General features: G+C 52.8%; 1 protein-coding gene across 1 annotated transcript in view; it reads right to left on the minus strand.

Moving 5' to 3' along the window:
- KAZN (kazrin, periplakin interacting protein) overlaps positions 1-24,622 on the minus strand; it is a 179,168-nt gene that overhangs the window by 53,822 nt on the left and 100,724 nt on the right. Inside the window, exon 3 of the mRNA XM_068658260.1 lies at positions 8,519-8,687. Coding sequence (XP_068514361.1) covers positions 8,519-8,687 — 169 coding nt within the window. The remainder of the gene's footprint in view (positions 1-8,518; positions 8,688-24,622) is intronic.

The following is a 24,622-nucleotide window of genomic DNA, read 5'->3' on the forward strand; positions in this document are numbered from 1 at the left end:
ACCTGGCAAAAAGTGCAGTAAAGCAAAATATTTCCCACTTGCAGCCTTCACATGCAGCTGTGAGCAAAAGGGACCCATGTCCATCAGGCCGGCTCCTCAAGGCGCACATCATTTTCCTTCTTGGAGAGGAACCGAAAGCTCGGCGGCTCCCAGCTCAGGCTGTGCTGGAGCACCCAACGCCAGCAATTCTGTGGGTACCTGGGTGACTTCAAGGACCTGACCTAGGCTCCTGCCACAGGTTCCTGCCCACCCAAAAGCCCAAACCACGTCTGCACCACGGGGCAGCTCCCTGCAGCCACGCCGGTGCCAAAACCCCCTGCAGACCTTTCCACCCCACACGGGCAGTGGCGAAGAACTGGAGCAGGTCGCCCAAAATTCCCTCTGCTGAGGACTTACTGGGTTTGGCCCCATGCAATATTCCCACCTGCTGGATAACGTGCTCGGTGATGAGGCCAGAGGTGTGCTTGCCGACAGCAGGCTATCGATGGGCTGTCGCCGACACGCACCAGCCGGCTCTGCTCCTCTGATGCTATCTGGAGCCCTTAATGCTGCCAGCAAGCGGAGTTAATGCCTTATCTGCATATGGGTTTTTAATCCTGCACTGTGGTCATTATCAAATTATTGTCAGACTAATTAACAGGCAAAGCTCTCTAGGCTTTTTTTTATCCTTTTTTTTTTTCTTCCTGTCTCTTAAGTAAAACAAATAGAAAACGATCCCAAATATATCAGGATTCGGCATCGGGCTACCTTCAGCAGCTACAGCTGCGCTGGGCACAGCAGGCTAACCACGGCAGCACAGGGAGCTCTCTACCCCTAAAACCACGACAGCATCGAATAAATCTCCAAAAACCTCAGCCCGAGATCACACCGTGCCGTTTAAATGAAAAGAACCCATAAGGAACCTACAAGGTATTCGGAGCCATTTAGGAAAGTGCTCCCCATTCATCTCGCCATGCCTGCCACGCTGAATCAAAGCGGTTTTGCCACTGCAGAGTAAATGCACCCATCAGAGGAATTACGCCCCAAATGAGACCGGTCCCTAACGAACGCACTCAGAAAGCGCTGCGATAAGATGTGCAGGAGATGCCTCAAATTGGAGATGCCTCAAATTGGATCATTTACCAAAATACCCTGGAAATGGTGCGTGCCTGGGGAGCAGCAGCGCATACAAAGGCTCTCTGCAAAGGTGGGGGCAAGGCAAAGCGCACGGAGCCCCCTCCCTATGGATCCCACACCCACACCCAGAGGCAGTGGTTTTACAAAAACATCCCCGGGACTTGATGGCTTTGCAGAAATTCCCCCCAAAGCTGACGCTCCACGACCAGCTGCCTACCTTCAAATTCACTGCACCTGCAATAACCTTTTGGCTCCTACTGCAACATCCAGAAGAGGCCTTCACGGGATCAAACCCAGCCCTAAAACTAACTAGGTGGCCCTCTGCTGCTTCTCAGGCCCACGTCACCACAACCCTGTAAATCTGATGGCTTCCCCAGGGGGGCTGCACCGCTTTGGCCGTGCTGCTCTAAATTCGCAGGAGCTCCCTCCAGCAGCCCCCTCCGCCAGCCTCCGCTTTTGGACCCCTCTCTGCCAGGAGCGGAGCTCATTCAGGAAGCCGGAGCCCGTCTGAACGACAGCCCATGTGGCTCGGAAACGAGCTGCCGTGGCTGGGATGTCAGCGCTGAGCTTTGCAGATTCAATCACCTGATGCAAACGCACCGGGAGCGCAGCGCGTCGCCATCCGAAGAGGTTCCCCTGCTCCTGCCCCAGCCCTGGCTGCAGCAGGGAAGAAACGAGGAGGGATTTGGCCACGGGCACTTAACAACTCCGGATCTGTTACAGGGGGTGGGAAAGCGCAGGGAATTAAGCTGCAGGTGGAGAAAACGACAGGCTTTGCCTGAGTAGATAAGGCAATAATTGACAAACAGAGAAAGCAAAGAACCGGGCATGCTTCAGTCTGGTCGAAACAGCAATGCTGATGCACACAGGGGGGAATATTTGGCAGCTGCAGGATGAAGTTGTGTTTCTCAACATGTCGCTGTTGGCCAGAATGACAAAAGCACACTGCCAGCCCTCGCCCAGCAGTTCAGAGCTGGGCTCTCCTCCTCCTCATGGCCCAAAGGAGTCGCTCCAGAACAGCTCTGTGGGTGTGCGCAGCAAGGACTGGGAAATACACCCCCTAAACCAGTGCCCAGATCCCATGGCACAGGTTACGGGGCCGTGCTAAAAATCAGCCTGCCCTGCTGACTTTCAGAGTACAGTCAGGGCACAGGAACAGCCCTCTTAGCTCATTCCTCTCCTTTCCTCCTCCAAGAAGGAATTGGGATGCTGCTAGAGCCAAGCGGCTTGGCTCTGCTCCCACACGTTTCCCATAGCTGTCAGAAACGGAGCAAAAATAGTTTGGGGCATAGGTACGGTGGGAGGAAGGTGCTGGGAAGAGCCAGTCCCGCTCGCTCCAAAATCGCAGCAAAACTCCTGCTGGCCTCGGCAGAGCAGGCGCTGTTTAAAATTCAGAGCACAGCTGAGTTTGGCCATTTTCCTACTGGAAAGCTCAGCGTAGCCCACTAAACCCTTCACAGCTCTCTCTTTAGGTTTCTTCTAAGATGATCTTTTCCCCTTTCTGCAACTTAAAGAGAGCGTCTAGACTGCCTAAACCCAGCCATCAAAGTTCAGCTCCTCAAACCTCTTCCTCAAATCCATTTGCTCTGCTTCCTACCCCGAACTCTGCACATCTCCCCCCAAAAGAGGGGCACGCTTCCCGTGCCCGTATGCCAACAGCAAATTTTGATCTAGAGCGGCATCCTCCAGCAATCTGAAACATGCTGGAAAAAAATCCCTCTGATGGGACTGACAATTCTGTTGTTTTTTTTTTTGAGGGGAGGATGATGGACAATTTGCTTAAAAATAACGGGCTGGAGCACAAGCGCCCGGGTGCGCTGCCAGCACTCATCTGTCATCATCTTGGTGCTTAAATGATGCGCCTGCCCGTGTGTGCTGAGCGCAGGAAACCCTCCTGCTGGATGGTGGCCAGGAAATCCAGCTGGCACGTCAGCACGCTGTTCGTTTCGGGTAGTGCGTGCTGACCGCTCGTCCCAGGACCCCGCGCGTTGCACTGAGGGTTTCGGGTAAATACACGTGCCATGAGGAGCCTCCGAGAGCTGCAGGAACAGCCACGATGGCCATCGCTGAAAAAATCTGGCAAAAAAGAATATAACTTTTTTTTTTCTCCCCTGAATATCCAGAACCATGTTGGTTCTTGGGTCTATCGTTTCTTTTTTTCATCCGTTCCTGTGCCTGTAGCTGCTGCATGGCATTTCACGGTCACGAAGGTACGGCCACTTCTGCAAATGCCATGTTTGTGTAAGAAATAAAAGGCAAATGAAGAGAGAGGCTCGCTTACAAAACCCAAACACCGCCCGTGGCCTCGCTGTGCTGCAGAAGATGCACAACCCTGCTTCATCCGCTCTGCAGAAACCTGCTTGTCATCAGCATCGCCAGCTCTCGGGGGTTTGCTCACTGCTGCAAAAAGGAGCCAAAGGAAAACCCAAAGGGAGGTGCTGGCAAGGCACCGCGCTCGCCCGCTTCCTCCACACCCCCCGGAGCACACCAAAACCTTATTGGCACCAAATACCATTCCCACACCGCCACCAGTCGTGGTGCTGCTCATTCGTAAAACTCGAGGCTGAAAAGCAAGCCCCCTTCCTCGACCCGAGTGGCCAGAGCCAGGCTGAGAGGCACCAGGGCTCAGACCGGGGGCCACCGCCTCCAGCAAGCATCGCCCCCAAAGGCATGGGCAGAGCTGGTCGTTCCCAGCCACGCACCAGCCTCCTCCACACCTCTGGCACCATCCCACGTCCCGCTGGTTCAGGGGCTGTCACTCAGCCTCAGTTCTCACAACTCGCACAAACAGGCGACGGCAGCGATGAGGACCTGGGGAAGCCGACTCGCCGGCGCTCCGCACGCCCCGTGCGCGCTGCTCGTGCAAGCTGCTGCGTCAGCCTCCAACTCCCTTATCTCACGCGTCGCTGTCAACAAGGAATTACGAGAATTGAATTTTAACAAGCTGCAGACGGAAGCAGTGCCGCGCATCGTGCCCGTGCTGAAGTTCAGTGCCTCGATTAACGCCGTGTGCCACGGCCCCGCTCGCTGGCGGCCAAGTAGCGTGGACACCTGGAGGAAAGGCTCCCGGCACCCGGCTGTATGGGCTGGGCAAGGCCCTTCCTTCCCTGCTGCAACCTGGAGAGGATAAATATCCAGGTTTGGGCAATCTGGAGAGGTTTATACTGGGGAGGCAGATTTCTCTGCATCATCTGGCCCCAGTGCCAGAGAACGCTGAGCAGCCGGAGTAACGAAGGCTGAGTAACGGGATGAAGGTCTGCCCTTTTGGGGGATGCCCAGACCCACCAGTGATTATCCGAGTGGCCGAATCCAAGAGAAAATTGCATTTAACTTTCCCCAAGATTAAGACCAGAGCCTGCTTATACCTCCCTCTCCTGTGAATCTAGCACCAAACGTTTTCACGGTCATGCTGCAAGCTGGGGAGCCAGAAATCCTGGGTCCTGTCCTTCTCCAGCTTCGGAGCTTACTCGAGATCACTCATCCTCAGGCACTTCATGAAAACTCCCCTGGTCGGGCTTTAAAGGAACGAAAATCTAAATATTATCATAAATCTTATGCTAACCGTGCCAAATGAGACTTCTGAATAGAAAGACTCCGGATGCATAAAGATGCTTTAAATTAACATCCTCAAAACCTAAGGTGTGACGGGGACCTGAAGTGCTGGCTGCAGCCAGATGCTTGAGCCTAAAGCAGCCAGGGGAATATTACTACGACGCATTTATTTCCCAGCACGTGCAGCTGTAGTAGTAACAGCACAGCAAGACCTTGATCTTGCGATACACACGGTGCAAAAGCACTCCGACATCCAACCGGACTGCAGCATCCGAATTCCTCAGGTTGTGTTACAGCAGCAGCTCTCAGGCTCTGCAAGAACAAAGAACAGCAGGGAAAAGACCCGGGAAGATGAAAATGGCACGTTTACAGCAGCCCCAGAGGATTATTCGCAGAACAGCGATAGCACCGAGGTAACTGCTCACCTCCTGGGCAGAAGTCAAAGTCTTCGTGTTGTAGCAGTGGAAGTGGACAGAGATCAAGGAGAACAAGAGGACGCTGTTTTAGGCTGCCACGAGCACAAAGGTCCTCCTGGCCCAGCGGCACCGCAACAGCCAGGACGTGACCACACGTGGCCACAATCACTGCGCAGCGAGGAGGAATCCCTTGCTGCAGGAGCAGGGGGCAGCTCCTGAGCCCTTCCCAGCCGAATTTTGGCAGCACACAAAAAAACGCCACCACCGGTGGACCCCGGCACGGAAAGCGCTGCGTGCCACCGAGGCGCTGAAATGGGAAGCGAGATGAGCCAAACGCTGATCGAGGTCTTATTAATAACACTTGGCTATTGATTGCACTTTACATCTTCAAGCGCTTTGCCAACATTAGTTAATTAAGGTGTTTTCCATTTAACGCTGAGAGGAGAGCAAAAGCAGCAGGCGAGATGGCCCAAGCGCCTGGCTCAGCACGGCCTGTCCTTGCTCCCCAAACTTCCCATTTCCCCAGAGACCTTGCTGCTGCTCAAAATTATTGAAAACCCTCGCGTCGATTCAGCAAAGGACTTCACCCAGGAGGCCAGAAGCACACCCTGGCACGCCAGGGGGCCACGGAGCCCCGACAGCTCCAATGCTCTGCCACCCACCCGCGTCCCCACCATGGTGCAAACCAGAGCTGGGCCACTGGGTGCTGACACCCAGACCCAGAAGCACCGAGAGCAGCCCCACAAGGAGCCAGCGACACGAATACCGACACGAATACCGCTCTGCATCCAGCTCTGGATAATGCTATGGCCAAAATAAGTCTCCAGCAAACTCGCCGTGTAAAACGAGGTGCCAGGAGCGAGGGGTTTGGATGATGAACGCTCACGCTCGGGACTGTGACAACACGTGGCTTCATCCCTACCTCCGTACGCACGCCCACCACCCAGTCCGTCTCTCTCGGCTGAATTCTCCCAGTTTTGTTACAAATTGCAGAAAAAAATCCCTCGGAGCGTTACCTCCCCGCTGCCCGCGTGCGAGCGGAGATGGCACGGTACGGCAGGGAGAAGTCGCGGTTGGCACAAAAGGGGCAGTTATTACCTCGAGCTGTCTCAAGCTGCTCCGTAATTACGGGAACGCCACACTTCACCGAGGCAGCGTTAATTACTGAGCGAGCTGAGCACGGAGACACACATTTCCCTCAGCTCACCTAACTCTGGACCAACCCAGCACACACCCACCTGCAGCGGTGGCAGCGACGAGACCACCACAGCCAAAGGCATCTGGGGGGACCTCACCTCGAGCAGACCCCCCCCCACCCATCTGAGCACCACCACCAAACCCTAAATCCCCACGGGCTGCTGGCTGCCCACCCCATTTACCAGCCTCCAGCTCTCCCACAGCACGTGGGCTTAAACCGAATAGCTCAGCGACCCTCCTACTTACACAGCTCATTCTACTTATTCGGAGTCATTTTCAGCCCATCCTTCTGAAATCATCCTAAAACCCCTGGAGACCAGAAGGCTCCCTACAGACACATCGGGCCCACCTAGAGCAGCAGGCACAGGGCAATGTATGAGAACACGGATAAATAATAGTATAAAATTTGGAAAGGGAACCCAGAACGGAGTGAATCAGATCTATTTTTTTTTTTTTTTTGCTGAGACCAAGCATTCCTCCCCTGGGCTGGATACGTTGCATTTTAAATACCAGCCTCTTCAACACGTGGGGAAGGGAAAAAAAACACAGCCAGAGCTACACGGGCTCGGTGCTGGCCCCCAGCACACCCAGATGAAATTTGGCTGCTGACATCTGGAGGTTGGAGCGAGCCCTCCGGGGCCTCCTGCCCTCCCAAAGGCACTGCTCTGGTGCCCGGCCGAGGATGGGACCGTTCCTGGCACCCTACAGCAGCTGGTATTTCCACCGGCACCCCAAAGCAGGTGGGATTGGGGTTATTACACGGGAACACGCACGCTTCGGGGAACAGAGTGCAGTTCTTCAGTGCTGTTATAGCACGCCAATTGTTCCCCAGCCTGCTGCCAGTAAAGGAAACCAAAGAGGTGCTTTTCCATCGCCCAATGGGTTGAAAAACCTCTGAGGAAGGAAAAAAAAAAAGAAACCCTGACCCCTGGCAAACCACCCCAAATCCCTCCCTCGCCGGGGCGCGCTGCCGAGCAGAGGCACTGCCCCTCCACACAAACACACGCGCAGCAGCCTCCTGGAGAGGAACCAGCCCAAGCCAAACCCCAAACCCGCAGCAATAGGTACAGGGAAGGGCAGCCAAAGGGTTTCCCCCGGCCCTTCCAGCTCTCAGCCCTCCTCGGCTGGCTGCATGAGCAGGAAGGGGGCTGAGGGGGTTATTTGGGAAGGGGTGCGGGTCCGCAATGCGCAATGGGGTCCGGCACAACTTTGCACCTGGGAACCACTGCACACACCTGGGCACCCCAACACGCACCCCAACACCATGGCATGTACCCCAGCACCCCAGCACCCACCCCAGCACCCCAACATGCACCCCAGCACCCCGCTCAGCCCCACCTGGCGATGGATCCCGTTAAACAGGTGTACCCCCCCTTCGCCACAGCCGAACCCAACAGGTTGGCTGCAACAACCCCCCGAAGGAACCCCTCCAAACCGAGCTGCACCCACACCACCAGCCGACAACAATGCCCACCGGGGGCACCGCTGCCTTTAAACCCCCCCCGGCCGCCCAGACCCCAAAAGGCGACCCGCACCGAAGGGCGACCCGCATTGCATGGGGTCGGTGATCCCGTCAGTCCATCAGGAACGAGGAAATCGCCCCCGGAGCCGTGCCCGGAGCACAGGTGGGAGCCCAGCCCGGCTCCGAGCTATGGGGCCGGGATGAGCCCGGCACCCGCAGCCCCTTGGGGGGCACCGAGAGGCGGCTGCGTCCCGGATCCCACCGGGTTGGGGCTTCGCTGGGCAAAAAGGGACCCCCCCAGGCGGTCAGCACCCGAGGGGGGGGCATGGAAGCGATGTGTCCTCACCCCCCCCAAGGTAAGTTTTGCCCCCCATGGGTTTTTTTTTTGGGGGGGGGGGCAGCTCGGGGCTGGGCAGCCGGAGCCTCCCCGGGCCGGGCGATGCCGGCGGGGAGAAGATGGCTGCGGCCGGCTCCCCAATTACGAAACCGGTAAATCGGGCTGGGGGGGGGGGGATAAAGAGAGAAAAACGGGGGGATAAAGAGAGAAAAGGGAGGGATAAAGAGAGAAAAGGGGGTAAAACAGGGAAGGGGAGGGGGTTAAAAAGCGAAAGGGGAGGCAGCAGGTAGAGCTTTGGTGCCGAGAGCGCGCGCGGCGCTTTTTTGGAGAGCTGCTCCTTGCCAAACAAACCGCGATGCGCTAAACCCCGATAACCCGCGACCCCCCCAGCCCTTAAACCACCCCCCCCCGCTTCTCCCGAAGCCGGCGGGCACCCACCTTGCGGGCCGTGCTCCATGGCCGGGTCGCTGCCCAGCTCGGCGAGGCGGCGGCCGGTGGCGGCCAGCTCGGCGCGCAGCGCCGTCACCTCCTGGCCCGCCGCCTGCAGCGCCCCGTCGATGCGCAGCGCCAGCTGCTTGTTGTCGTCCATCATGTGCAGGATTTTGGCCTGGGGAGGGGTGCGGGGGGGGGGGGGGAAACGGGGACGGGGAGGGGTAGGGGGGGACGGGGGGAGGAAGAGGAGGAGAGAGGTGAGAGAGCGGGAGCGGCGGGGGGAGCGGGGAGGGGCGGGGAGAGGGGAGGGGAGAGGGAGGGGTTGGGTGGGAGGGGGAGAAGGGGGGTGTGGGGGGGTTGAAGGGGGGTGGGAGGGAATAAGGGGGGGTAAGGGGGTGTAAGGAGGGAATGGGGTTGGGTATGGGGGGTGCAGAAGGGAGTAGGGTTGGGCATGGGGGGTGTAAGGGGGTGCAGGAGGGAATGGGTTGGGATTGGGATTGGGCACGGGGGGTGTGTGCAAGGGGGTGCAGAAAGGATACGGGTTGTGCAAGGGGGTGTCGGGTGCAGCAGGGAATGGGGTTGGGCACGGGGGGGCTGTGCAAGGGGGTGCAGAAGGGAACTGGGTTCTGCAAAGGGGGTGCAGGAGGGAATAGGGCTGGGCAAGGGGGGTGTAAGGGGGTGCGGGAGGGAATGGGGGTGTGCAAGGGGGGACAGTGCAAAAGGGGGTGCAAATGGGAATGGGGTTGGGCACAGGGGGCAGTGCAAGGGGGGTGCGGAAGGCAATGGGGCTGTGCAAGGGGGTGCAAAACTGGATGCAGACGGGAATAGGGTTGGGCAAAGGGGGAACAGTGCAAGGGGTGCAAAAGGGAAGGGAGGCTGTGCGGGGGGGGGGGGGGGCAACCCAAAAAAAAGCCCAAAAGGGAATAGGGGGAAAAAGGGAACAGCAATGTGCAAGGGGGGTGCTATGGGGGAACAGCACAAGTACAAGGGGGTGCAAAAGGAAACAGATTTGGGGGGGGGGTGCCCCTATCTGCTGCTCCCCCCGCGGCCCCCCCAGCACGGAGTGGGCGTGCAAAGGTCGGGGGGTGGTGGTGGTTTTTTTGGGGGGGATGGGGGCGATTTTTTGGGGGGGCAGCGCTGCGGCAGCCGCTGCATTTGTCCCGTGCCCCCCCCCCCCCGGGATGCTGCGGGGAGCGCTGCAGTGCGGCCGGGCTGCCAGGTGCTCCCGGGAGCGCTAATTAAGCGGCTCTCTGCTAATTGGGCTCGGGTGCACGGCCATGCCCCGAGGCTGTGCGCAGCAGGCAGAGGGAAAATGGGCTGACCGGAAAATAAAATTAAAAAAAAAAAGATCCAACTGGACTGATTTTTTTTTTTTTTTTTTGGGGGGGGGGGGGGGGGGGGTAAAAAAGCAACCTGTGTGCAGGCAGCCAAGTGTGGGGACCCAGGGAAAATCCCAACCCCACTGGAAAAAGGGGAAAACAGCCCTGCCTGCATCTGTAGGGATTCACTCGACCCGTCCAATGCTTGCCTAAACCCAGGCTTTTGGGGGAAAAAGCTGGGAATTTGGCTTTGGCTTCTGCTGCTGTGCAGGGACAGAGCGTGGCTTCGCCCAGAGCTGCAGAGCAAGCACGTGTGTGTGTGTGTGTGTGTGTGTGTGTGTGTGCGTGCGTGCACGTGTGGATAAAAACCACGTGTTGTGCGCCAAAGGGTGGGTGAAGAACCCACAAGGGGAATAAATGTGCTTTCTTACATCCTTTGGCTTCTCTGTAGGTACGTGTGCAAGAGGTGAGGCTCTCTGAGCACATACGGAAATTGAATTTGAGATAAATGCCCGGTTTGCATCAGTATTTGCTGCAATTTCTGCTTGCAAACGAGACAGTTTTGTACGGAAGCAGATCACCTGCCCGTGCAAACGCAGCACCGAGTATGCAAAAACTTGGGCATTGCACTTGAATGAAACCTGAACTTCAGCAGAAATGAAGTCAGCTTTCAAGCACAGGCACATTATTTTTATCATAAAAAAGTCGGGTTAAAACTGATTTGAGTCTTCCGAGAACACATTCAGCTGCTGAAGCAAAGCCCAAATTGAGCTTCTTAGGCTAACCACGGTAACAGGCTGGTTGAATTGCTATATTGGCAGTGCTTAATTATTATTATTTTTTAATTTACCAATGCAAGAGAATTTCTACGCTAGTGTATGGCATCTAATAAATAAATAAATAAACATTCCTTAAACTTTGCTGTGGACTCCACATTTTAATTACTTTGCTTTAAAAATCTCCCTTACTGCTTGAAGTCCTTTGGAGATTAGCCTGAAGACATCTCCGCAGACTTTCTCCCCTTCCGTGCACCCCCTCCTGTCCCCGCAGGGAACAGCTGGGTCCATTTAAAATGGATTTTGATCTCAAAGCAGGATTTGGTTTCTCTGAGCTTCCCCCTGACCGGAGGGTGCGGAGATCCTGAGGCATGGGCGAGCTCTGCAGGAGGCAGCACAGCTCAGACCTGGCTGGAAACTGTGGGGTTTGCTGTGGGGTTTGCTGGGTTCCCTTTGGGGCTGGAACCGGGACCGTGAGGTGCCCTGCAAGCACCACAGCTGAGGATAACTTGGGGCTGTGCTGATTCCTGGCCAGAAGGCGAAGCCCTTGCTTAAGTCCTCAAGATCAGGATGAAACGAAGCATTAAGAAATGAATTCATTCCCTTTCTATTAGTTTTGAATGAAAAAAAAAAAAAAAAGAGAGAGCTAATTAAATAGACAAAATTAGAAACATATTATTTCCCCAAATTGCCTTTTTTTTTCTTTTTTTTTTGTATTATTCTAGCTTTGACTGGGTGCGCAACAGCTCCGTGGTGTCCCTAAGGGACGGGAGTCCCTGGTGGTGCGGATCTTTCTGCAAGGCTATCCTTGAAATCCTGAAAACCCCCTCAGTTTTGGGTGACGTTCCTGTAGTAGCATCACATCCCAGCTTGCTATTTAAAATACCTGGATGGCATAAACACGGATGGAGGAAGGTTTGAGAACACTGCCCACCCTGCTTGCCCTCACTTCAGCCTAAGTTGTTCGGTGAAGGGAAGATGAGGAGGTTTAGGAGGTGGAAAAGGGTTGGGCACTGCTCAGGCTTTCCAAACTCTTCATTTTGCTATTGATTACCACTTTCTGTAGTTTAATATGTACAGTATGCAAAGGAACCACTTTAACTAAATGGAGAAAGCCTTTTGTGTTAGGAATGAGCATAATCTAATGCGGCCCTTTGACTTGATTCAATTAAATCCTTTCTTTTCCAATTAAACAATCAGCCAGAATTTAATAAAAATGAATTTCTCCATGTCGTCCTCCAGCACGATGACCTCTGAGATTGTGTGGGCTTATGTAAATTCTGCTGATGGCTTTTTATCTGCTCGTGTGTCATTCCACGAGCACACACAAAAAATGCCTTCTCTCGGTGTATTTACATTATTTCCTCATCTGCTCAGCGTATCTCTGTTTGCAGTGACAATTCCCAGCTGGAGAGGCATTGAGCATCACCAGCCTCCTCCAGTGCAGCCTCTGGAGCTGACTCCGTGGCTGGGACGAACCCGGGGGCTGAGCTGCTCCTCCATTTCGCCAGGCCCTGCCCTGCCACAGTGCCAACAGCAGCAATTTGGCCTGGCCCGAATGTCACCAGAGGCATCTGTGCAGTCATTTATTCGCAAAGAAAGCACACCCAAAAAAAATCCCACCGTCCACGAGACCAGCAAACTCGGGCCTGAAGTTAGGGAACTTTTCCAGCACTTTTTCTAAGCTACTTCCACCCAAGTTACAATAGCTGCTGAAGTCTACATTTATTTTTTTCCTCCTACGAAGGTCACGTTTTTATTTCTCTATTTATAACTGCATTTAACCCCCCTCCCTTCTTCCTCTTAAAGTATTGAGCACCGGCTCTTTGCTTCCCCCGCTGGAGTTACCGCGGCATCCTAATGCAAGCCCTGCGGATGTGCCAAAGCCAAAACGTTTGTGCTTCAGTTTATAAATTACTGAAGTCATACATTACAAGAAGGGGAGCAAACGCTAGCCAAGGATGGGCAGGTTCCACGTTGGGGTCAGTGTTGGTTACCCCACGATGCCCCAAGGAGACGTCCCCATCCCAGCTGCTGTGTGGGTGAACGCATCCCGCTGACCTTCAGAGGGGACCCCCGAAACAAAGCCATTCCTGGTCGTAAAGTGTCCCGAACTGGGGGAATTACTTTGCTGTGGCCAGATAGGAGTTGAACACAGCAAAAGCAACCCGAGATCCTAACTTCCCGGCACAGACACACCCCAGTTACCATGTTGTGAACCTGGAGGAATCCCCCTGGGAAAGGGGAATGGAGAAAAATGCGATGTGAGGGATTTGTCTCCAGTAAACCCATTTTATGTTAATAGGAAGCAGATTTTGAGCCCCCTCGCAAACAAATGACTTCCATAGCATATTTCACAGCTGAGCGCATCGATGGCACCAGCCTTTATGTGCAGCTCTGTTAAACCCAACATTTGTTTAATGAATTGCAGCAATCCGATGAATCCTTGTACGGCCAAACCTAGACTTGAGCTTTTATGGGAAGACATCAGGTTTTCTCCCCAGCTGATACCTTGGGACCATTACACATCCCTCGCCAGGTCAGGGTTACTCCATTTGCATCTAAAAGGGGAATTAAGCTGGTGAAACTAGCAGGGCCCAACACCGTGGAGGTGCTGCAGCTCTTTGTGGGATGACCTCCTCCTCATCCTCATCCCCAGGGTCAGCGTGGATACCATGACAAAACTCCATCCTGCTGTTTGGACGCATTCCTTGCTACAAACCACACATGAAATGCTCCTTTCATGGCACGGAGAAGTGATGATGATGACGGTGCTGGGATAATTCAGCTTCCTTACGCTGGTGGCCACGAGAGCCTGCAGTGGGAGCACGTATCCTGCACGAGGAGCAAGGAGAGGGCATGCAGAGCAAACCCTGCATGCACGATACCCTCGTGCTTGGTAGCAATGGTGAAAGCTGCATGCCACTTTGGTAAAACTGCTTGAATTTCCAAAATACCTTTCCATACATAAAGAGACAAATAAGAAGCAAAGAGAATGCACATCAAGCAAAGTCCATACGAAATGCCATTTCGCCTTCCTTCCCCGGTCATAAATGAAATGGGAGAAACAGCACTGGCTTTTGCAAAAGTGCAGGGGTGATTTGGGAGATCGAGTCCCACAGCAAGGAATCAGCTCTTGGGAAGAGAAGAACGGGAAGTCCACGGAGACATCTGCTCTGCAGACCCAATTCACCAGCTGCCCAGCCGCTGTTACAGGGATCTTATAAAAACTTGAGCGAATTGGGAGATTCTGAACCACTCGGATAGCAGCATAATAGGTGCCAGGAAAAAATCCTGTGATCAATCAGCAGACAAATATATACTTAAATTAGGTGTTAGTGGGGCAGATGCAAGAAAGGTGATTATGGGTTGCCTCTGTGTTTCCTTTGGCAACGAGGATGACACGCTGGGTGGGTCAATGCACCCTACCATTAATACAGCATCAGCATTCGCCTGACAGCTTCTTTGTCCTGTGAAGTCAATTCCTATCAAGACGTGACATTAGCAGGAGGCAGGGTGAAATTCAGATGCCTTTGAATTTTCATGACCCTCTAGATGCTTCCCCTGCTTGAGGCTGGCAGATCACAGGCAAGACCCGAGCCTTGAATTGGGCAGGAGGCAGCAATAAACGCCCGCACCCAGCCAGTGCAGCCGTGGCCAAAAATATCCCGGGGAAAATGAGTGGGACAACAGCCCTTTCCTCCCTCCCCAGCAAATCAGGTTGGAAACAGGGTTGGTAGGGCATGACACATGGGAAACCAGCCTACTTTCCCCCCACAAGCTGCTACCAGCAGGGTGGACTAATCCTGTATTGCACAAGATGAACAAACATGAGATTGCATTTCCCACTCAATTACGAAAGCTCTAAAATACACCTAGATAATGCTGGCTAAATACTTGCAGAGTTATTCATGGTCGCGTGCAGCTCTGTGCTCGGGAGCGCTCATCCTCACGCGATGGGCACTTTTGGTAGAGCCCCAAAATCAACCAGCCAGAGGTGCAGCGAGAAGGGTTAAAAGGCAGGGAGGGCAGAGCTTTAAGCACGGCGGCCTGGCTGGTGGTGCTGTCTCGGCTCAGACGGGCTCAGCACATTTTCTCTTTGAGGGCTGCGTTCAGAAAACCAACCAGCCAAAGTTTAGGCACTGCCCCACCGCACCTTTTGGCTGACTGAAGGGTCCTTACTGAAACCTGCTGGTGGTCGGTGTACCCAGGCACAGCACCCAGAGAGAGGAGGGGGTGTGCTTCTTCTAAGTCCTTTCGGCTTTTGATATAGCTAATATAAAAAAAGAAAAAAAATGAAAAAAAAAAAAAAACCAGCAACCCGCAACCACACAACCGCAAGCGTGATAAAGCATCTTAGTATAAAATCAATACGGAGGCGATTAGCAGCCTTTGAAGAATTCTGGCCCTAAGTCAGCCCGTGGCAGAGATCAAACGGGGGTGCTGTCAGCTCAGGAGGGCATTTACCTTGTGTCTGCTACCCGGCAGCTCCAACACCCAGCACCGTCCCCGTGCCTCCCTCTGCTCCTTTTTCCCCAGCACAGTGCCAGGGGTCACCCTCCCTCACCTCCTCATTTAGGGTGCTGGTTTGGGTCTGGAAGAGCAGCTTTACACCACCCCATAAAGCATCTGCACCTTCAGCCATGCAAGCTCTGCTTCTGGCCCGTCCCAAAATAAAAGGTGCTTTGCTCTGCCAGCATCCCCAGGCTGGCCAAGGCTTTCTTATCAATTCCTCCGCTTTGGGGGAAAATTTGAGATTAATCTGACCGGCTGTGAGCTGCCACAGGTCTGTGAGCAATCTGCAGTCCTGGACTGCCAGCAGCGGGCATCAGGCAGCACATCACCAGGAGCTTGGGCCGCTGATAGCAAGGCCGATGGAAGCCTTATCAGGCAGCCCGGGTGAAAGCTATTTCCAGGGTGCCCAGGGCCGGGGAGAAGCCGCAGCAAAAAGAAGTTGGAGAAAATTACTGATATTGTTAATGGCTTTTATTGAAAGCTGGGAAGTTTTCCCAAAATCTGGCAGAGTGGAGCGAAGGGAAATGCCTTCACGTGAAGGCTTGGTGGAACAAGGAGGACCCGAAGGAAAGCTGGCGTTCTCGTGCCAGGAGTTCAGCCATCAAAGAGGGGCTGCTACGGGTGGTGTCAGATGGGAGAGTGAAAAAACAGGGATGCAAAACACTTTTTTTTTTTTTTTAAAAAAGATGAATTCCCTAGAAAAATCTAAATCCACCTCCGAGCACCAGCACATCCCTCACCCCGGGGCTCCTCAGGACAAGGCTCCAGTTGCGCAGCTGGCCCAGCTGGCAGGAGGGGGATGTTCGGAAGGTGATGCACGTAAAAGCCATCCGTGGCAATTACACAGAGCAGGACAGCTGCCAAGCTCCTGTATTTGCTCCCTGTCAGTAGATTTTATAGATACAAAGATATATATATCCACAGAGCTATTAATTTTTCCGATACCCACACCCTGAATGAGGGTAATATGTTAATCCTATAAAGTTAGTGACTCCATAACGCAGCACTCTGCTTTAGGGCAATTTTTCACCTTATTAACTTTCTTCCAGCACGCACGCAAAAAGAAAAAAACCTCTCCCCACCAAAAAAAAGCCCACGGCGGGGCTGTGCCGAGACGCTGAGCACAGCTTGGCCAGAGGCGGGCACGACAAAACCTGGGAGGTGAAGCCTGAGAGACGAGGCCCGGCCCGAGGCGTGTGCAGTACAGCTGTTGGGACAGATGGTATTAAAACACGGGGTTATTTATGCTCCTTCCATCCACACTCGACCAAAAAGCCAGGACAAACACCGCGGATGCCCACGCTCTGGTTGCCCCCTTCCCGGCTTCCCGATGGCTCTCCATTCAAGCTGGCAGTTCAGCAGTCCAGCTTGCCTCAAGATTAAGATCTGCCTCATTTGCAGTTACATAATTAGCAATTACCCTAATTTCACTTACATTAAATTACTTTTTTTTTTTAATAAACATTATCTTTTCTGACAAAAAAATAAAAAATAAAACGGCATGGGGCTGCTTCAGAGTGCTTTATAGAAAGCAGCGGCGTCATTATCCTGTTCTCAGATATAATGTCTAGATACTTTTAATGAAAATATTCATTATTGCTAATTTGCATCTCTTTCAGCTCTAGGAGAGGAATCAAATGAAGATGTCAAAACAGTGCCACCTCTGCCAGGGGAAAAAAAGGAGACGTGGTGACCCCCAGCCCCCCCAAACATTTTGTGTGGAGGGAGAACGCAGCTGAAGCACACACCCTGCCTTGTTTAAGACAGCCTCAAATTGTGAGAGCTGTTGAAACACAGATGTTAACCACGATGGTGGGAGCTTGTTGTGGTTTAGCAGAGACTTTTCCCGAAGATAAAGCACATCCTGAACGCGCTTCGTGCTTGCTAGCAACAAAACTTGTACTAGCAGGAGAAAATATCTATTACACCTGTGAAATGCTTCGCTGAGCTCGCAGAGTGAAGCTAAAATAATCTTTTTAAAGCAAATAGGGATGAATACTTAAAAATAATAAAAAGTTGGTGAATATTCATTTGAACTCTTAAGCAAATTTGCCCTTGTCATATTTGCATCTCTCTTGTGTCCCCCGCCTGTGCAATGGGGTTTTATTAGCACGAACACCCACAGAAAGTGAATTTGAAGCCTGAATACCCATGGGAAATGAATTTTAAATTCACTCGCTGTGTGCAGTCACCCAAGAAACTTGATCATAATTGTTTATTATACTTAAATATTTATATTGTGGGAGCACTCGGTAGATAAAAGGGCCCTGCTGGGTGCTGCACAACCGCTGCCTCCAACCGCTGCCAGCACCAGAGGCGACGTGTGACAGCTCCGGCCAGGCTGGGCCACCTCGGAGGCGAAGGGACAGCCCAGATTTCGAGGTCAGGAACAAGAGTTGGGCTGGAGGCATCAAGCTGTTCCTGCAGGATCGAAGTTTCTTCCTCCAAGAAGCTCGGAGGAAGGTGCGAGCTGTCTTCAAATGCCAGGAGCCTGCACGGGGCTGAGATGGAGTTGGGGAATGGGAATTAGCTGGAAACATCCTCGCCAACGCCCTTTTCTTGTCTGAAATCCCACGTCGAAGGTCCAGCTTTCAGCAGGGAGCTCAGATTTCCACTCTCGCAGGGCGTGGGGGGGGGTTACAATGGACTCCTCTATTTTCCACTCCACAATTTGCAGCCCTAAGCGCTTCAGAAAGCGACACCCACGGCTGCACGCAACCCCGCTGCCTCCTCCAGCAGATTCCTGCCTGGGGAGCAGAGATCCAAAGGCACCAAAACTGCCTCAAAACTGCCTTTTGTTTATTTATTTTTCCCCCCTTGGAAAAAATGGGCTGCACTTTCTGCAATAGGGGACCCTTTTAATTAAATGACAAATACCTGCCACATCCTGGCACCCTGGCCGTGCAGCACAGCGCACGAGCCTGCAAACCACATCGCTGCACACCCAGAGCCTTTGGAGAGAGGGAGGAAGCACATCAAGAGCACGTTTTGAGACCAATCTTCACTAAATTCTTTCTTGCTATTCCCTGCTTCAGCCTGGAATGCACTGAGCGAGCAAATTTTTTATGATTATGGAGAAATAAGCGCAAGGTCAACTCCCTGCTGGAAACGGGGTGGGTTCTTAACATTGCACCCACAGCCCGTCACCAGCAAATTACCAACTATTACGGGCTGATGAACAAAAGGAGAGCTGAATTTGCAGCTCCGGTTACAGTAATGAGGATGCACAAGAGAGCGAAAATTGCATTAGCACATGCACGGAGCTCATGCATTTCTCTTCAGCTGGATTCAGAGCAGCGTCAGCTCTCTGTCGGCTCTCCCTGCCTGTACCTACGGCTCTGGCTTTTAATTACCAGCACCGCTGCTGTGTTCGGGTTGCTTGTGTCAATTTGCATTCAGGACAAGGCCACGGTGCAACAGTTGCCTGCTCCTCCATGGAAGTAGGAGGTGCTACTGACAGCCTCATCGCACACCATCAGCAGTTACCAAATGTTAAACCACCCCCAAGATGCTGGCAGGCAGGTCAGGCGCAGCATTTCACAGCGGTGCCTCTGAACGTCGGCCACTGAAAAGCCATCGAAAGCTGTGATGATGCAAATGCAATAAGCAGGAGAGGAATCTAAGGAGAAAACCCAAAAGAAACCCAAATGCTGCTGGAAATAAGCTGAAAGCAGTAAGGTCAGCACACGCTGCAACTCCACCAGGTAGCTGCTATAACAAAATTTGTGCCCAACAGCCCAAAAACACCTTCTCCAGGATAATAATTCTGCTGCTTGCATAGGAAGTCAAAGCTGGCTCCTGGCTTGAAGTGGTTAAGTCCACGGCTTCTTTAAATGAGAGAATTAATGACACTGAACTTCACAACAAAAAATTAAAGGCGCCCCAAAGAATGTTCCCTTAATTGTAGCAGCCTGCTGCATTAAAGCTGCAAGAGGAAAATTCATTTACAATTCAGCTATTAAATTGCAAACCATTACCACTGCTTTTATGGCTTTATATTCCTCTAACGAATTTATTATGTAATTACTTCGCGCACCAGCACCTTTTCTCGCAAGCAGAGTTGAAATAAGATGCCTTTTTCAGAATCCAAACAACTCCACATTTTCCAGGTGCAATTTATACAAATGGATAAAATTCCAGTGCAGTCAGCCTGGGGCACCTCAGCACGGACCCGAGGCTTTCAATTAAAAGTAAATACCCAAACTTGGACACTTTGGTGTGGAAGAGCCGGGACGAGGACCTGCATCCAGGACTGGTCCATGCTCTGAGCTGGAAGGGGTAAAACCAGGCTGGGTGGGAGCAGCTCCTCCAGCAATTTCCCCAGGAAATGCAACGAGCGGGGCTCAGGGATTGCTCCGGCGACTCTCGGGGAGCCCGTGGTTTCCAACCTGCTGTGGATTCAGCCCATCCAAGTAGTCAAAATCAAATGAAATAACGGGATTTTCTCGCTCTCATTTCCCACCTCTGCAAATTCAATCTGCAAATAAATTAGCGAACGCTCGGGCGTAGTGCAAAAAAACGCATAAAGGGGCATTAAGCAGGACACGCACTTCCCAGGCAGAATGACTGCGTTATTGTTAGGGGATGCAAATAAATTCACATCATGCGCCTTTTCCCCCCTCTTTTTGTACCAGCCCCGTCACAAGGAGGGAGGTGGTTGGTCTGCAACACTGCCTGAGCCCTTGGGAGCCTCTCGAGCAGATTAAAGAGCCGATTATGCTGGATGGGGAGATGCAGCCAGCCTGCGCCCGTCGGGCTTTGCACAAACCCAGGTTAAACACTGGCCCCAGCCACACCACCACCACGTAACCGTCTTCTGGGGAGCAATTTCCTTCTCTCGTAGCATTTTCATCTATCCTGAGCCACCCGGGGATGTTTGTCACCAGGGTTCTCATCGCACCTTGCACGCACCCTTGGTGTGTTCGCACGGCGGCGTTTTGCTGAGCTGGGCTTAATGCACAGGCAAAAGAAAAGGGAGGCAGAAGAACAAGATATATTTTTTTTTCCCCTAATCACAAATCCTTGCCATTTGATTTATTTATTTATTTGCATAAAGGAGATCTTTGAGGGCTGATAACTACAGAAAATGCAAAGCAGGGGGGCCCTTACAGGTCACACAAAACCCCCTTTTCCGAGCCCTTCTCCCCCTGTTGCAAGTTAGCGGGGAGATTCCTGGGCTCTCCCTGCACCCCCTAAAGTCCCTGCAAGCACCTTCATGTACCCAGGAGGCAGCTCCCCCTGCTCACACATCCCGAAGGGCTCCCTACTAGGGCTGCATGGCGCGAGGCCGGTCGGGGACCAAGCCGGGGTCTGGTGCGAGAGGAATGTGCTGGGAGAAAACGGGCTGCAAAGGGCAGGAGGGGGCCAAGGAAGCCGAGACCCAAATCTCCCCAGGGGTGGCTGAGAATTTGAGGTGGTTTTCCTTCCGAGGTCTGTCTGCATCACTGCACTTGGGGGGTTGAGCAATAAATGCCCGTAGAGGGTGTGGGGAGAAAGGAGAAGCTGAAAAGAGGATTGCGGGTAGAGAATGAGCTGCGTGCTGAGGTCAGGGAGCAGGGGCAGACGCCCCAGCAGATGCTGGACAATTAATAACGATTTCCCCAGTCATCCTGATGGGGCAGGGCAGGCAGAGCACAAGGGAAGGGATTTGGTGCTTGGGGTGCAGCAGCAGCAGCACCACGCACCTCGGGGCTGCTCCTTGGGTACCTTCAGCGCAGCCAGAGGCCGAGCAGCTCAGAGCAATTCCCCCTGCCAAGCCCTGCACCCCGATTTACGGCCACCAGCTCTCAGCGAGCACCGCGGATGGAGCCAGCGGTTGCCATGGCAACTGCGGATTTTCTTGGAAATCCTGCAAAAAGGAGAGCGAAGGCCCCCCAACCCCCAGGAGCAGCTCCCTCGCAGGAAGGGCTCGGCGTGACGTGGAGACGCTGCGCTCCTCCGGGCAGCCAGCTGGAGCCCCGCAGGATGCTCCCAGACAGCCCCGACCCCAAATACCTCGGCTGGTGCTCAGCAGCTCTTGGCCAGCTCCCCTCTGCCAGACCCCAACCCTTGGAGATCGCCGAAATAAGCACAATGTCAGGGCTACCTCACGATGCAGCTCAGCAGGGGCACTGATTTTTGTTTTTTTAGTTGCAGCCCCTCTGGCAGCGCATCCTCCATCGATGTATGATGGTAACGCACAGGACTGGCAGATGGGAGCACCAAAATTCAGCCTCATCCTTCGATATTTTACAACCTATTTTGCCCCTCGTCAGCCCCGGGGAGCTGCTGGCGATCAATGACCCTTTTAGTAGCAGGGCTGCACGGTCCCAAAATTCAGCTGCGCCGCTGCAGAGCCATTTGTATGCTCACAAGCAAAGCCCTTCCTAGACGGATTTAAATAAAGTGGCTGGCAAAATCCCCGGTGAATATTTGGGATAAGGCACATATAGGAAACCCAGCCTCTGAAGCCATCTCGCAGCAACTTTTGTTCCCATGGTGACTAATGTTTGTGTTTGCATCCCTTCCGAGTGTTTCTATCAGATTTTCTTCATGGAACAGCTGTTACAAGTCATTTCACCAAGACAGATGATCCTGATAAGGAGCAAAGTTTCCATTCTCCACAAATGCACATTTATTTAATAAAAATCCAAATAATTCCAACCCGGAAAAAAAAAAAGAGACATGCTTTGAAAAATTGATTATCAATGCGGCAGCCTGATGGAAAGAGATTGAAGGCAGCCAGGGCATTGCTGCCGCCTAATAGGAGGGTGATAACACCACAAGAGGAAATAAATAAAACAACTCTGAAAACGCTAGAAGCTTTATTAAATTTGGCTGTGATCTGTCCCTGCTTGGACTTCAGGCACGAGTGTTATAGGTACAAACGCCGCTCTGATGATTGCAATGGGGTCAGCAACAAAAAAGGGGGGCTTCCTCCTGCCCCCATCCTCCCGCACCACCTCCTGACTCCAAAAATCTGATGAGAGCGGCCAGGGAAAGTGAGCACAGCTCCATGGTTTTGGATCTAATAATCCAAGTTCCTCGGATGTCCCAGTGCTGGACTTTTTATATGATGGTCACTGAAGGGTTGAGGTTGGAAGGGATCTCTGGAGGTCTGCTGGTCCAACCCCCTGCTGCCATTTCAACTCAGTGATTTTTTTGAGTATCATTATTTTTAATTAAGAAAGGATGGCTCACGTTTAGCTTCCTGGAAAAAGTATTTGAGGCTTATTTTAGCCTCTTTAATAAAGCAGTTTCTGGCCAAGAGCTTAGAATATGAGCTCCCTGTTTGGGTCTAGGCATGGACTGAGCCTCCACAGAGGCTTTGTGGGACCTGATTTGTGGGCTGATTTGGTGTTAATGACAAGAGACTGGTGCCACGGTGGCCTCTGACATCTTCTGCATTAGTTATTTTCCTCTGGCAAGATAAACGTGGCAGGGTCAAGGCGCTCCTGGCAGGGCTGAAGGAGCTGCAGAGCCTCTGGAGATGGCACCTTGAGCTCCTGGCTGCCTCCCTCCTGCTGCTGGGCCACGTCTCATGCCTCGGGTAGTAAAATAAGGAATAAAAACCGGCTTTTGGATACAGGGCTTCAGGTAAATTCCCTGCTTCTCTTGCAGAAGACCTCGGCTTCAACAACATCACCCACATCTGCACAGAGGAAGAGGTACGGGAATTGGACAGCAGGATCCCATCACCACCACGAGCACTGAGCAGCAGGGCTGTAGGACCTCCTTTCCCAGGCTGATGCTTTCCTCCTGCAGCTTTTTCTTTTTTAAAGTTATTATTTTAAGATCTCCATGCTCACACAGCCCCTTACTGATGGTGAGCAGGGAGCACCGTTCATTCACGCCACCCAAAGTGCCGAACTGGGGCACAAAGCAGCAGCAGCCAGGTGCTGCTTCCCACACAGAGCCGCCACGCACGGGCATCAGCACGGGCTGCAGAGCTCCTTATCATTTCCATCACTCCTAAATACCAGCTCATCATGCTGCAGAACTCAAAACCTAAGGAAACGATTTCCATTGTTAGCCTCCTCCTCTTTAATTTGAAAACTTCCTGCGAGTAATTGAAATTCCTGCTCAGCAAAAGCTTTATCTACCGCTTTGTTTAGTCAGATTAAGAGAGATGGGACCTGGCTCCGGTTTGGATGCGCTCAATATTTGTCTCTGCTTTCAGAAACATCTCCTACCTTTCACATCGCACGAACTGCTTCAGCCTCCTGCCGGCTGCCAGCACACATTGTATTGTTTTAATCAGCAGCCAGAGCCGTGCTGAAAGCCAGCCCAACGTGGCACAAGGGGCACTCCAGCACGACACCAGCCTTCCCCTTCTATCTTCATGCCTCAAGTCCAGCACACCAGGCTCTGCTGCCATCAGGGCCTGAAAGCATGGCAGCTCATGTGCCTTCTACTACCCATGGGGATTGCCCGGGTTCTCCATCCCCGTTTTTCCCATTTGTGCCACGCTGCAGCTTGGCTTTGCCACCCCAGAGATGCTGCAGTGCTCAGCGGGTCAGGGCTGGTGATCCAAACGCCTGCAGCTCCCACAGGTTTCGCCCTGCAGCACTTCCCCAGACCCAGGCTGCGTGCTGTGCTCGAGCATCGCTCCTGCCTCGAAGCATCAGAGATGCAAAGTCTGCTTCTTGCTGCCCTGCCTGGTCTGCAGGAGGTGACCGCGGGCAGAACGGGGGAACACCAAGGTGCAGCAGCTCCAAACGCGCTCCCACCTCCTCCTGTGTCCAGACACCGTGTCTGCAAAGCAGCAGACAAAGCAATGAGATTCACAAGGGTTTTTCTTTGCAGATACGCAGTGAGACAATTTGCATGCTTGCTTTTTTCTGTTTTTAAGTACAGGGGAAAGCAAGGGGGATGGGTGGTCGCAGCATTTGTAATGCTTAATTTACCCAAACCACACAGATTTCCATCTTGCTTCATTCAGAGGAAACAGAATTTTTGCACACAGCAAAAGTAGGGAATGCTGCCTGCAACCTGCTGCCTCCTTGGAGGCCGCAATTATTTTCTATTTTCCCCCCTCAAAAAAAAATCCTAGTTTGGAAAAGCACTTTGGTTCAGACACGCTCTTGGCTGCGCTCCCCAAGAGCTAGGTCTGGGACACCTGAGACAGAAAACCTCCTCCTGGTCACCTCCTGGCCCAGGGGAGACATCCATGGACAAAGCACGAGGCTTGTGGTGGAGCAGAGCTGGCCATGGGCAGCACCACATCCCCAGGAAGACGCTTGGATTTCTGTGAAATCTCAGAAATTACACCCAACCTTTCTCTCCCAGGACTCAAACCAATCAAATCAGCAAGACTGAACCAGGTACAGAACTGGGACGAGAGAAGGATCAGCTCCCATGTTCCAGAACTACTTAATTTATAGCCTCTCATTATATAAATTATTAAGGAAGAGAAATACCCACCGCCTCCCAAGCATCACCACATCCACCTGACTCTCCGAATGGATTTACCAGTGCCAGGGGCGATCTCATTTTCTAGAAAACCTGTTTTACTGCTGAAC

This window comes from Anas acuta, chromosome 22 (assembly GCF_963932015.1).
Source record: "Anas acuta chromosome 22, bAnaAcu1.1, whole genome shotgun sequence".
In the NCBI taxonomy this organism is placed as follows: domain Eukaryota; kingdom Metazoa; phylum Chordata; class Aves; order Anseriformes; family Anatidae; genus Anas; species Anas acuta.